Below are 15,062 nucleotides of genomic sequence, written 5' to 3'. Positions count from 1 at the left end.
TGCAACCGGTCCAGATGGCATCAGCCCACGTGTCCTAATAACCTGCTCTTCTGCTCTTGCTCACCCTCTCTCCGTTCTATTCACCCTCTCATTTGCCCAAGGTCATCTGCCATCTGCTTGAAAATCGGCAAACATTACTGCCCTGCATAAAAAGGTGCAAAAACAGATCCCTGCAACTGCAGACCAATCAGCCTTCTCCCAATCATCAGCAAGGTTATGGAATCCATCATCGCTTCAGACATTAAATCCTTCCTCTTCTCCAATGGCTTGATTTCCGACCTTCAATTTGGTGTCAGACCAAGTCACTCTACGCTGGATATGCTGCTTCTGTCAGAGCCATATCCCTAGACATATTGCGTGCTTTTGACATGGTCTGGCACCCTGCCCTGCTCACCAAACTCTCTTCCTATGGTATGCAAGGCTGCTGCTACCTCTCCTGTTGCAGTCAACGTGTGGCCCTACATGGAGTTCTTTCATCCCCTCTTCCTGTCCAGGCTGGAGTTCCTCAAGGTAGCGTTCTGGACCCTGTTCTTTTTCTGCTTTTCATCAATGATCTCTCCGACTCTCTGGAAAATCCGCTTTATCTCTTTGCTGATGACACCACCCTCTGCCGTACCATCTGTCATCCCTCAGACCGGCATGTAGCAGCTTCTTCGCTCACTGCAGATCTGGGTAAAATCACAAACTGGTCCAACACGTGGAACATGACTTTCAATGCGGACAAATCTCACACTCTCACTATGTCTCTCTGAAAGGACCGTTTAAAAAAAAAAAACCCCATCCACTTTCTCAACAATCCTCTGGAAGAAGTCCTTTCTTTCAAGCTTCTGGGTCTCACTATCTGCCATGACCTTTCCTGGGAAAGCCACATTTCAAACCTTGCCTCCAAAGCCAGTCGCCGACTGGAAATCCTCCATCATGCAAAGTCCTTCTTTGGCCCATCTGAGCTCCTGACCACAAACAAAGCTTTCGTACACAGCCTGATGGAGTACTGCTCTTCCCTCTGGGCTGGTGCTCCTGCCTCTCACCTTTCTCGGTGTCATGTTGTGGAAACCAAGGCATTTCGGATCATGGGCATCTCCCGCGATGAGGCTGAGTCTTTGGGCCTCTCACTTTCTCACCGCAGGCTGGTCGGTGGTCTCTCTGTCTTCAACAGTCTCCTCTCCAGCCTCGCTCCCCCCCCCCTCTGCGATTTGTCCCCACCACATTTCCGCAGGGCGCTCAAGGTCTGCCAACAACCGCCTTCTGGTAAAACTACCAAAATCACGAATCACTGCTCACCTTCACTCTTTCATTCCTCTTTTTCCCCGCCTTTGGAATAAACTCCCTCACTCTATTCAATTCCATTCTTCCCTCCAGGCCTTCAAAACAGCTGTTCACCACCACCTCTTTTCATCCCCCATCCAAATCCTCGATCTTTTCTACCCCCGATATTCCACCCAAGCCCACCTCCTTCAAATTCCCTGTTTTCCTTCCTGAAAGTCCCTGTAATGTCCATCTTGTATTCCCCATGTTCCCCACCCTCATCCCTCTCCCTTCCACAGAACTCCTAATGTCTCTGTTCCCCACTGTTTTGTCCTTCCCACTCCCGCCCCTCTTGTCTCATGCCCCCCTTGCTGTGCGTTGTGTGTTCACTCTCATACGAGCCTCGGCAAGGTATACAAAAAAGAAAAAGAAAAAAATGTTCTTCTCTAAAGTGGCTGAACAGATCGAGGCAAAACTTTACATGTATGACAGCCTATCCATGAGGAACAAAAGGTTCACACATATGTCATTGGTCACATAGTTAAGCAGCCATATTGAATTTACCCTAAAAGCTATAAGAATACAGAACTCAAAAGAAGTCCTGGCGAGAGTTTGTAATCTATGATTACTCTTATTGTTGTTGTTATATGTTTCGGTACATTAACTCTTACATGAACTTGGTACACAAAAAATAAAAAGATGATATGAGAGAGGTGGGGGAAATGAGGGATGAGTGACGAAAGATGGAAAATAAATTTGGGAGATGGAAGAAAACAACAAAGTGAAAGGAAGGGGCATTTGGGGAATGATGGTGGTAAGAATTCCACCATGTTTGTGTGCATGATGAATGGTTCCAAAGGTTTCAGCGTGCCATTTTTGAAACATTATTCCCAGGCTTGGTATCTACATGTTTCTATTTTCTTTTCTACGCAAGTGCTAAGTTTTCAAAAGAAGCCCGAGCCATGATATACTGTGATGGTGAATGGGTGGATAACTCTGAACCTGGCGTGTCTATAAAAAGACTACGGACACTGTCAACAACACTCATTTCTTGCTGGATCTTCACGCCCGGAGTTGGTTTACCGTACCTGCGAGATGAATGAAGCAGATGGGGAACTGTGCCAGGCACTACATGGCGGTTACTTAATTGGCCAACCGAACCAATGCCACGGGCTGCACTATCTGGGCGACTATTACAATTATGGACTCAGGCCAATCGTCCTGGGAGCACTATCCCAGATCAAACTCGAGCAGGATAAGTTGAGATATGGAATAAAACTCCCACATACTGTATTATAACACAAGCAATTGAGTGGGAAACGACAGTTAGGAGAATTCAATGAGGGGCAAAGCATATTCACATATTTCCAACACGTATGCATTCCCTCATGTCCACCAAGTGAACATTCCCACCCTCGGATGCTTTAGATTTTAGAACAATGACTTTGCACTTTTTACGCTAATGGATCCAGACACCTGAAAGAAGAACACAGATAGTTTGAGAAGAGGGGTAAAGAAATTGAGATTGTGAAAGAAAAATCTCCTACGCACTCCAGCGCACCTTGAGCAACCTCCGTAGAGGCGACTATGCCCACTGGTTGGCAGTTCAAGCGTGCTTCCCTCTTGCAGCAGTGCCTGGTCATATGGGGAGGCTGCGGGCGGACCTACGCCCAAACGCAATGACCTGCATGGCTTTTGGCATTTTAATGCTGTCATGCAAGGGGAGGTGGCATGGCAATGAACATGGTGTGGATAAGGTGTGCTGGGTCCATATATGTATCAGTGAATGTAAAAGCCATGGAAAGTACGGAAGAGAGGAAAATAAAAAGTCAAAAAGCATGAAAGACAGAAGAGTCTTTGTGGTGTGTGTGTGTGGAAATGTAGTGAGTGGGAAAGTGGAAATGTGTCAAGGAATGTAACAAAAGACAAAGTGACGAGAAGGGCAAAAGGGGCTCTATGTATGTTGACAGACCCAAGTGAACTGTGCAGATGAAGCGACCTGCCAGACTCAAGACTAACGGACTCCCCAGGTGAAAGGCGCAGACTCGAGACAAACTGATCTGCTGTGCGTCTCGCCTTTTATTCGCTCTCTCCTCTTCCCCCCCCCCCCCACACACTTGGGCTGGCATAGGGCATTCCTCACATTTGTCAGACCGTCGTAGTTTTTTCCACTCCTGCTGCGGTCGCAGCAGTGTCAGCAGTAAAATGCCTGGGAGGCCTAGGAGAGGTTTGACTCTATCTTTCTTCCCTGGCTGTCTGTCTTCGCTTGCCATATTCACTCCTTCACCGAAGAGTGAGGCACTTGGAGATCAGAAAATTATGTGGTAGTGTGTTTGCAAGATGTTGCGAAGAGATAGGTAGAGAGGGTGAAAGGAAATCAACTTATGCTCACTCGCACTCGCAATGTATATTTATCTCCATGCATACAATGTAACTTAAATGCTAAACAGAATACGAAGACGTAACTGACTCGATAACCTTGCGTGTATGTGCTTTTACTCGCCCGAGAGGTGCACGACCTTTTCTTCGGACCCACAACCGTCACATAATATACATTCGGTTTGACACAAATAGTGGAATTGTAAGTTATGCATGTTTGAATGCTATTTTTTTCTTTTTAATAGCAATCCAGGCCAGTGGCTTGCCATGATTTGTGCAATTGTGCTTTGTCTGCCAACTCTGTAGGGTATTCTTTAGCACCACAAAAATATTTGACAAGCATTTAAAAAAAAAAAAATTCCTGTCCTGTTTAAGTTTTATTCTTCATGCTCACATTCCCCCTCCATCCTTCTCAGTTTTGTTTTAAGAAAGAAGTGCAAAATTAAGGCCTTGTCTGACATCACTGCCATTTTCCGTGTGTTTTTGTTCACGGCAGGTACTGTACAGATCATGCACGAACATTCACAAAACGGTTCATGCTGGAAAATCACATCCGCCTCATGCACGGTATCAAGGACCCTGACTTCTCGCAGATGCCAGGTGGTCCTGGTGGCCTTGATGAAAGTGAAAGTGTTTGTCAGGTGGGTAATGAGAAGTGGTCCCAGCTCCTGTCGTTGCATGTTCTCCACAAAGTCATCTGCATTCTTTTTTTTGTTGAGGGTATTCGGAAGCACAGTGAAATACAACGGCATTACGGTCACCAATGCAACATTTGTCCATGGGGGTTGCTTTGTGATAGTTTCGGTTTCTGCAGGACGACGGCAAAAGAAAAGCCAAAGACGATGATGCCGGTGGTGATGATGGAGATGGGCCACGATTGTCCACCCGTGCAACCAAGAAACTGCGCGTGAGTGGCGGGGACACAGCTGGCACGGCAGAGCGTCCATACGTGTGTGCAAAGTGTGAGTATACAACGGAGAGCCGTGAGGACTTCCAGCGGCACATCCCACAGCACCGTTCTGAAGGCGTCGCTTGGCAGTGTTCCGAGTGTGGCCTTTGCTTCACATCACAGCCATCGCTTGGCCGGCATCTCTTCATCGTGCATCGCATCCGTGGCGGGTAAGGGTTTTGTATATTGTTAAAATGAAATCTCGGTTTTACCATTAAATAATTGTGCTCAATTTTTTTTATTAGTGTCGTAGAATAGGCCACTTAGCAGGTCCTCTGGTCAAGTGTTAAATTCCTGCCCGAGTCTACTCCATAAACAATGTAGTTGTACCTCAATAATATATCCCAACACAAACGTGCAGTTTCTAGAAAAATACGACAAATAACAATTTAATATCGAGGACAAATTCAAAGAAAAGTGCTGAACATTTTTGAAGTAATCTAAGGCTCATTGTTGAGCTTGTACATAAATTGCATGGATGACAAGATGCGGAGAAGTCAGTGAGCTTCCACATGAATTACAAAGACTTGATTCAACAATGGACAGCTCAACATGGTATATTATATTTCAACCTTGTATTTCAAAGTTCAACCTCTTAATAAGCAGACGGTGAAAGACCAGAAAGGAGGTGGTAGAACACAGAGAGACCACCAACCTGTCTGCGATGGGAAAGTGATAGGCCCATGGATTCAGCTTCAACACGGGAAATTTTAATGATCTTGTGAAGGCCTTGGCTTTAATGGCATCAATATGAGCAAGGTATGAGGCAGAGGAGCCAGCCCAAAGGGGAGAGCATTATTCCATCAATCTGCAGATGAAGGCGTTGGAGGTAGATAGGAATTCAGGTGTGCCAAGGAAGGACTTTGTACAATGAAGGATGCCCAGTGGCTTTGACCACTTTGAAATGTGGTTTCCCCAAGAAAGATCATAGCTGACAGTGAGACCCAAAAGTTTGTGACGACCTCTTCAAGTGGTTTGTTTAGGAAGGAGATGGGAGGGTTTGCCATATGAGAGAGAGATATGGATTTGTTAGGACTGAAAGGCATTCCAAGTGTTTGACCAGCTTACGATTGTTTTTCAAGGTATGAAGAGAGGGAAGAAGCTGCAGCCTGCCTGTCTGAATGATGTCACGGCAAAGGGTGGAGACGTCAGCAAATAGATAAAGGGGATTTTTCCAGAGAGATAATTGATGAAGATTACAAATTGGACTGGGCCCAAAACACTGCCTCGGGGACTGGGCCCAAAACACTGCCTTGGGGCACTCCAACCTTGACAGGCAGAGGAGATGAAAGGATTCCGTTGAAAGCCACACATTGGTCACAAGAATAGAGGAAGTCAGTAAGCCATATGTGGAGTTAGCCTTGTATACCATAGGCAGAAAGTTTGGAAAGTAAGGTTGGATGTCAAAAAGTATTGAAAGCACCAGATATGTCCAGAGAGATGGCCCTGATTTCATGTCTGACATTGAGGTCTTCTGTCCATTGTTGGCAGAGTAGAAGCAGCATATCCAAGGTAGAGTGACCAGGTCTGAATTTGAATCGGTGATCTAAGATGAAGCTGTTGGAGAAAATGAAGGATTTCATATCAACTGCGATGATGGATTACATGACCTTGCGGGTGATTGGAAATAAGCTGGATAGGTTTGTAGTTAAGGGGATTGGTTTTTGCCCCTTTTTGCAGTGAGTGATTTTGGCTGATTTCCAACATCATTGCTGAACAAGAATGTTGCCAAGAACAGGAAGAAAGGGGGGAGATGGAAAGTTGGGGGTGGGGGGGGGGTTGAAGGACGGGGGGTGTTGAAGACTCGGCTTAGGTGGAAGTATCGGTTGGAATCCTTTACCTGATCGGAATGTAATCGATTCACAAATTCTATGCAGTCAATTACCTGAATAGGTTCATGATTTCATAATCTAAATATAAAGAAGGCCTGAGGAAGGCAGATTAACACAATTCTGGGCAGATAGAATAGAACATGAGAGGGTATTAACTCAACAATAATGAAGTAGCTAAATTATCACCATGTGATCAAGCAATTAAGCTGGGGGTGGGGGGTTAGGATTAAATCCTGGTCCAGACTGATGACACCTATTCCCCTTTGTCTCTCTTAAGATCTCTCTGCCTGCATCTCTTCTCTCACTCCCTCTTTTTCATCTATTATTTCTTATCAGATTCTGACCTATAAAAGTATATTTTGATGAGGTTGTCATAAACGACACCAACGAACAATTAAGAGAAATTATTTTTTAAACTGTATGTGATCATCTGATAAATTATGGGAAACCCCCAGTACTACACCCTATGACCTACATTGCGCTGCACGCATGCACACACACCACACACACTCTCTGCTACATTGCACATGCTTAATACAACAACACATCACAAACAGACTTTAATAAAATGCACAGTACGACACACATTACACAAACACACACCATATGCCCTGTTCTTCATTGCACGGCTCACGAGCCACAAGCAGTCCCTGGTGGCTTAAAGTGCAGCCCCGACGCATGGCTGATTAATATACAAATGTGAAAACACCCCCATCATAATCCACCATAAATGCTATCATATTGACTTGGTGTGTTCACATGAGTGTTCCAATGTGATGCATAATAGTAACATCACATCAGTAGATGGCAGTATGCAAACAATAATTATGCTTGCAGCCCAGTAACCCCAACAACAAAAAAATTTAAAATAAAAAAGAGTTAGTGGAGGCAGGGTCCAATAGCAGCTATGTTTGAGTCCTGCATGCGGTGTGGCAGCCCCCACACTGATGTCTTATCGGCAAAAGTGGCCCCTCTCTAAAAAAATTAGAGTGAAGATCACTGCCATATGCAACAAAACTGGAATCAATTTTCAAATATAAAGAATTGCTCAAGCCCATTGAGGACCTGGGTGGAGGAGAGTTGATGACTTGAAGATGAAAGAGGGAAGGGGAGGACAGAGTTGGGGGTGGAGGTGGGTGAGTTGGGAGAGGGAGGCTGAGGCATTGGGAGGGGGGTTAAGGACTTGGCATTGGGTGAGGAGGTTGCAGACGTATGATTTTCTTGGGGAGAGGGGGGGTGAGAGTTCAGGACTTCAAAAAGAACGGGAGAGGAGAGGACAGAGTTGGAATGGGGGGAGGAGGAGTGGAAGGTGGACAGAGTTGGGAGGAAGAGGTAGAGGACTTGCAGTAGGTGGTGGAAGGGGGAGGGTTAAGAAATTGGGGTGGGGGGTTGAGGACTTGGATTGAAGTCACATTTTATGACAGAATTTACGTGGGTCCCTGCGAGTTAGGAAATATTTAGGTTGTTTTAGTATTTAACGCATCAACATCAAAAAGCCATCGTTGAAGAGGAAGAAACAAAAGATGTCGAAATGCATATTTAAACCATATCACTTGGCAACATAATTTCCAGATTTTTTTTTTAAACTGCTATATTTACCAATATCTCACAAGGTGTGAGAGAGGAATTGATTACCAAACAGAAGGCTTTAGGTTTGTAACTGAAAACAGATTCTTTTAGATTTCCACAGCCTAAAATCTGACCATATCTGCTTCTTATATTCCCCAACCTAAACAAATACAATCTAAAAAGGCTGTAATTAACATTAAAAATGACAAAGGTTTTCTCTTGTCAATTCTGACTCATCTATCTCGTCATTCCCACATGGTCTCAAATTAAAAGTAGTATGAAAGCAAATTAAATATGAAAGGCTTAGAATACCCAATAAAACTAACTGATATTTCCAAGTTTGAAAATCAGAATGGTTTATCAATGAATGCCAAATCCAGACAAAGACAATATGGTCTATGTATCAACAAGTTCTCTCAACTACAAAGATGATAAAACCCATAGTCACAACTCTGTTTTAATGAAGGAGTTAATAATCACAATGCCGACATCAAAAACTTTTTGACATCAATTACTTCCCCAAAATGAAATCCAACTAATAAAACATATCCCGGTAAAAGGTGTCTAAACTTCTTCCACACCAAAGAATGATTATACCAACAGTCAAAATGCAATAATATAAAATATATATATATATATATATATATATATATATATATATATATATATATATATATATATATATATATATATATATATAGTAATAACAAGTACAAATAAAAATAAAAAAGACAAAAAAATGTCATACCCCCCCCCATTGTTTTAATAATTTTGCTGAACAGAGTTAAAGGGCTAACCCATATTTATTTACAACTAAAATGGCCACCAGTCCACCATATTTGATCAGATGGCAAAATAAAGTGAGGTGCACTTGTATTTTCATCATGTACTGTGCTTATGCCAAGTTTGAACAAAATCGGACCATGCTTGTCTGTGAAATGGTTGGGGGGACACATTCAAGTAACAAAATGGCCACCAGTCAACCATCTTGGATCTGATCTCGAAAAAAAAAAATGATGTGCTTATTTATGTAAGCCATCATTCCTTCTTTGTGAAGTTTGATCAACATCGGTGAATGCATATCTGAGAAATGGTTGAGGACGTGTTCAACATTTGGGCAAATCCATGAATAGGTGGACATGGACAAAAAATAATAATTTTACTGCAGAAAATATTTAACTGGTGCAGTAACATTATAAGACCAGAGAGCTACTGGAAATGACAGATTTGTTATCTAGGCCTCTCATATTTTTTCATGTGACCCTCACAAATAAGTGCCACTTAACTGTCATCACAAACGGTGGATTTTCCTATATTTGAAAGCTCCTTGGAAATGACACAGACTGGCCTTCAGTATGAAATTTTAACTTGGATTACAGTTAATGGATTAATTTACAAAGCTTTCAATTTTGAAGGAAAAGTCCCTATTACTTTTCTCAGCACATGGTTCCAAAGATAGCTCTGGCACACATGTAACGTCAGTCACAAAAAAATTATTTTGCTGCTCAGCCTTCATGATCAAGATGTGTCTTTCACAATTCTCTTACTGGAGGTTATGAGTAACTCATTCATAACAAACAAAACTCCAGTTCAACTATTTGAGCTGACAGGGCAGGGGCTGAAATCTGTAACATAAGTCTAAGTGGACAAATCGTAATGTCAGTTACAGTAACGTCAGTCACACTATATTTATGTACATTACTGGAAAAATAAACAAGCTTTTTTTTTGTTTTTATTCTATGTATTTTAGTGGGATATGGTATAAGCAACAATTTTCTATTTCCAGTAGTTTGAGGACAATTTTGAATCAAAGTTGATGATGTTTTCCATGACCATTTTTTGTAATGTCAGTCATGCTTCAAACTTCCACCTCAACACAAACGAAGCACAGAGCTAATGATTAATTGACAATGCTTCCATGTTAAGCAAGGGCCAAGTATAGCAAGCCACAAAAATTGCAGCTAAATAAGTAATGACATTGGCAGCTGCACAATTTTTTTTTTTACATAACCCTCAAATTCGTAACGTCAGTCACGATTGATTCGCCCATGAGGTGTTTTTTTTTAATCTTCAAACTTACATAATTTCCAAATCTTTAAACCATTTATTCAGAACCAAATGAAATTGAACTTCTCGTGCCAAGGAATTTATCCATATGACATATGGATGCTTTCAAAAGATTTGACAAAAAATTATCAAAGGATAAGTTATTTAACAAACCAAACAACACAGACATTTTGGATGAAGACGATCATCACACGCAAAATATCTGGGAGAACTTCAACAAAAAATATCTTTGTGAATATCACAACTTTATCTTAAAACAGACATTCTACTATTAGCTGGTGTTTTTGAATAATTCAGAGAGGTTTGTCAGAATAAATATTTGTATGGATTCGATCCAGTCCTTCATTATACAGCTCCCAGATTAGCTTGGAGTGCTATGTTAAAGATGACTTTGGAGGGTTGTCCAAAGTACATGCGAGTTGGAGTAAATACAGAGATAAAACCTATAAACACTGTATATTCTTGTTAATCATGAAGAAGAAATATAAAAAGGAACAAATTGATTTCAAAATTATACATAAAATGAATTATCTTACAAGATTAAGAAGAGAAATGAATGCGAGTTGTTCTAATGATGCTTTTTTTTAATGGTATTGACTATGGACTAGAGATTGAGAAAAAGAAGGGTCATATTTCATGGATTAATGTTATATATTATGTTATATGTTATTCACAATTGTGATTTTAGAGGAAATGTCAGCTCAAGATAGTTTATCAATAAAATAATGGATTATTTAAAAATTAAACCTGAACTTGTATTAAAGTATAGTACTTTTTTTTTTAATCTTCCAAAAAAATTAAAAAATAAAAGGAATGATTTCTTTGTTCCTTTTCTGAACTAGCAAATGACATCTTCCGTCATCAAACCGGCAAGCTGGGAGCAACAATTCACATTTATTGCCACATCTAAGGCAATTTAAATGCTCTGATGGTGGCAAGGTGCTCCATTTGAAAGCATTTGTTTTATATATGTAGCTTTTTGATGCCTCTGTTCCATAATATAAAAATTGTATTGGTGTCAAAGCCAGTGACCAATTACAAATTAATAGTAGGCATATAAATGTGGTGTGTTTTTTTGGCCCATTTGAGAAAGCAAGATAAAATTTTCAAAGTGCACAGGTGTTTGTTTTGCTTCAACCTAAAGCACTTTTAAGACTTGCAACAGTGTACAATCGACAATATATTCTGAGAACACCTTTCCAGCATCTCCTTTCATACCATACCCTTCTCTCCATTCACATCCATCTTGCCGACCGAAAAATGCTTAAAATGATGTGCTTTCCTTGTGAAGCACAATTCGCCCAACACAGACTTCCCCATTCCCTTTTCGCAATGTCCCTTCCTGCTCATACGTTAGACGGATAAATAGCAGATGCACCCACACACTGACTTTTTCATATCTTGAGTACAAATCCTTAGTTTGTGGGTATTCTTTGATTGCCTGTGCAGATCTGGGGATGCCGAACAGGGTGAGCGAGGTACAGATACAGGAGATGCAGTTACAAGCACGGAATCGGCCGGCACTGCAGAGAATGGTGGAGAGTCGACAACCAGCTTGGAGCATAGCTCAGCAATTGCCGGCACCAATGGCACGGGCTGCAGTGTGTGTGGCAAAACGTTTGAAAACGAGGGAGCACTCAACACACACCTCCGGACACATGGTATGGCCTTCATCCGGGCCAAGCGTGCTGGCACTGTGGAGAAGTGAACACTGTGGTTACACTCGCAGCCGATTCAGAGACCTTCCATAATGAGGGAAGGTAAACTTCCCTGATGCTGACCGATTTCATATTTTACTTCCTGTACAGTGCTGTTGGTGCAGAGACATGGAAAGCTCTCTGTGTGATGAGCTTTCCTGCGGATTGACGCTCGTTGTCACCATTCGCTTTCGACTCGAAACCTGGCTCGCTTTTTTTGCTCCAACCGAGGACCACACAGATGGAAGCTTCAAAGCATCTCGAGCACAAACTGAACTCTTAATAACTTGACATTTGATGGTGCATTTTGGTCACACCAGTGTTTCCTTTCTCTCTTTAACTGTGCCATTTGGACCCCCTTAAAACCGTTTCAGTGATCTGAGCCTGATATTTGTAATTTTATTCCTCTTTTGGCTGGTTGCCAGGTAGAAGGTGCAAAAGATGTTCTCCAGAGATGTGCAGCAGTGTTGGATTCTTACGGAGCTATATTTCCAAAACCAGTGCACCTCTTGATTCGTGTTATATTAGCCCCCAAGATGCTGTGACAGCATTGGCCTGAGTAATGGGATGATTAGAAATAAAACAAAAAGACCAAAGTGGAATATTAACCGTTTTGTGTTATAGTTTTAAAGAAATTCTATATCTTTCGTTGTTCCCCCCTCCCCCTGCAAATGTTTTGTAAATTGCACGAATTGCCGTTTTACTGTTGGATCGGTGCATGCGAGTTCACTTTGCATCCATTGCCAGCATTCCATCGTTATCGAAGCGACCCGAGAGTCGTCTTAAACTGCCGCGTGCATCGCAGCACTCGCTTCACTTGCATGATGTACGACCCAGAATGTAGTATAATTTGTGATATTTGAACTAGGCACAGATGCCAGCAGGTATGCGAGAGATGAGACAAGTGGTACTCGTGGAGATGCCCCTCTCGGTCCGATTTCCCCCCTCCCCCTCCCTGAAGCCTGCAGGTGGACTTTTGATTTTCTTTGCCCCCCCTCCTTCAACTTCCTCATCTCCATGCTGCTGCTTTTAACTTTTCTTCTTTGTCATTTACTGTACATACTTGTATTTTGGGGGGAAATTACTAGTAAAAGTATTACCGATGTTTAACGTGTTTAGTGGATTTTATACGCTAGATATAGTTACAGAATTAATATACATTGTTGCCCCCCTTTATACTTGATGTTGGTGCATCTTCTGCATCCCCCCTCTATTGAATCAATTTCTTTATTTCACAGTTGCGAGGTAACTGTTGATGTACTGGGGTCATGAATAGCTTGAAGATGGCCTTTTATAAAAGGGAAGTTCTTTGCTGTTGTGTATCTCATGTAGTTTTGTAAAAAAAAAACAAAGAAAAAAAATCTTCCCAAAATCCATTTTTCCATACACATCAATAAATGTTACTTATGAGGTAAGTGGTGGTAGCATCATGTGTATGCAGTTGCGTGCAATTGCTTAAAGGCAAAATTGTGATTTTTTTTGCGTCTGTGATGTTTGTCAAAAATGTACTCGTCATTGGTGTCGTTTTATTTTCTTCTTATTTTTTGGGTTGTTGGTTTTGTTGTTATCAATGCTTGCCATTTGGTTGTACAAATGTTTTCAATCATGTGGTTCCTGATCTGTATTGTACAGAAAAATCAATGTAGTTCTTTTTTTTAATACCTTAAACAATTGCATCCAAGTGCAAATTATGGGTTTTTATTTTTTTTCCCTTTTTGTCGACTGACACTTCCTTTCCATGCATTTAGTTAATGTGCCACTGTGCATAATATGCTGATGGAGGTTGCAAACCTTGACTGGCCCATATATCTTACCCACCACTAGGAAATCCATCGATCAGTTAGTCTCTTATTAGTTCTGTTCGCAAGGTGGTTTGTGTTACGAATAAAAACGGTAACACGTGTAGCTACAATATATCGATGGAGAGATAAATGAAAATAGGGTAAGACATGTATATGGGGTAACAGACATATGGGCCACCCTGTACATTTAAACTAACTCAGCCATTTTGTGTGCAGGAATTGAAGGTGCTGGCAAATTATTTTCATATTTTCCCTGCACCAGTAGTGATTGCTATGTCAAGATGTTCCATTTTGAAAACCCAGGTGATGCCATGTAAAAGGGTGAATCAACATTTTCACCCCCAAAAAGAAAGAAAGAAAAAAAAGTAGCCAAAATGTGATTACTACTTCCTTTGGATACAACACACTGATGTGGGTCGCCTAATTTGCTGGGAGTGTGGCTGTTCTGCTAATTCAGTGGCCCTTGTAGGTTAGAGCAGGAATTTTTATTTGTTCAGGAGGCCAGTGAAGGTTCGCCTACTACCATGACAATCAGAAGCCACGTATTGTCGGTCTCGTATATGTACTCAGTTTCACTGTTTTTTTTGGGGGGGGGGGGTGGGGTTGGATACCCTGTCAAGGCTCGTGTGAGAGCTAATACACAGAACGTACACCAAAGGGAGCAGGAGGTGGGAGAGGGAAGGAAAAAAGTGTGGAAGGAACATGAGGAGATCTGTGGAAGGGAGAGGGATGGGGTGGGGTACACACGGTAAATAAGATGGACACCACAGGGACTTTCAGGTCCTTACACGACAGGGACTTTCAGGGAGGAAAGAAGGGAATTTGAAGGAGGTGGGTTTTGTGGCGGATTAGCAGGGGTAGAAAAGATAAGAGGTGGTGATGAACAGCTGCTTTGAAGGTATGAAGGGAAGAGTGGAATTAAAGTGTTTGGGGAATGAAAGAGTGAAGGTGAGCAGTGATTCTTGATTTTAGTAGTTTTACTAGAAGGGGGTTGCTGGTGGACCTTGAGCACTCTGCGGAAATATGTGGGGGGGGGGGGTGGCACATATCTCAGACAGAGCGGGGGGGGGCGAGACAGGAGAGGAGATGGTAGAAGACAGAAAGACCACTGACCTGCCTGCAGTGTGAGAGTGAGAGGCCCAAAGACTCGGCCTCATCGTGAAACATACCAATGATCTAAATGCCTTAGTTTGCACAGCGTGAAGCCGAGAAAGGTGAGAGGCGGGAGCACCAGGCCAAAGGAGAGAGCAGTACTCCATCAGGCTGCAGATGAGAGCTTTGTATGTGGTCAGGAGCTCAGGTGTGCCACGGAAGGACTTTGCAAGACGGAGGATTCCCAGTCGGCGACTGGCTTTGGAGGCCAGGTTGGAAATGTGGATTTCCCAGAAACGATCATGGCAGATACTAAGACCCAGAAGCTTGAATGAAAGGACTTCTTCCAGAGGATTGTTGAGATAGGAGATGTGGGGTGGGTTCCAGATGGTCCTTTCGGAGAGACATAGTGAGATTGTGAGATTTGTCA

At 42.3% G+C, this 15,062-nt stretch overlaps 1 protein-coding gene across 8 annotated transcripts in view; it reads left to right on the top strand.

Annotated features, from left to right (window-relative positions):
* The window catches only part of ZNF532 (zinc finger protein 532), a 98,380-nt gene extending 84,954 nt beyond the window's left edge, over positions 1-13,426 (top strand). For 7 of the 8 annotated variants that reach the window (XM_085850136.1, XM_085850137.1, XM_085850133.1 and 4 more), the window contains 3 exons: positions 4,121-4,265; positions 4,439-4,743; positions 11,491-13,426. In XM_085850136.1, the coding sequence (XP_085706262.1) occupies positions 4,121-4,265; positions 4,439-4,743; positions 11,491-11,749 (709 nt within the window). In that variant the 3' untranslated portion in view covers positions 11,750-13,426. The remainder of the gene's footprint in view (positions 1-4,120; positions 4,266-4,438; positions 4,744-11,490) is intronic. The other variant, XM_085850130.1, reaches the window with a different exon arrangement.
* Positions 13,427-15,062: the final 1,636 nt, after the last annotated feature.

The sequence above is a fragment of the Eptatretus burgeri genome, chromosome 12 (genome assembly GCF_056783735.1).
Source record: "Eptatretus burgeri isolate ZD-2024b chromosome 12, Ebu_testis_v1, whole genome shotgun sequence".
Taxonomy (NCBI): Eukaryota; Metazoa; Chordata; class Myxini; order Myxiniformes; family Myxinidae; genus Eptatretus; species Eptatretus burgeri.
This window is presented reverse-complemented; position numbering and strand designations above follow the sequence as displayed.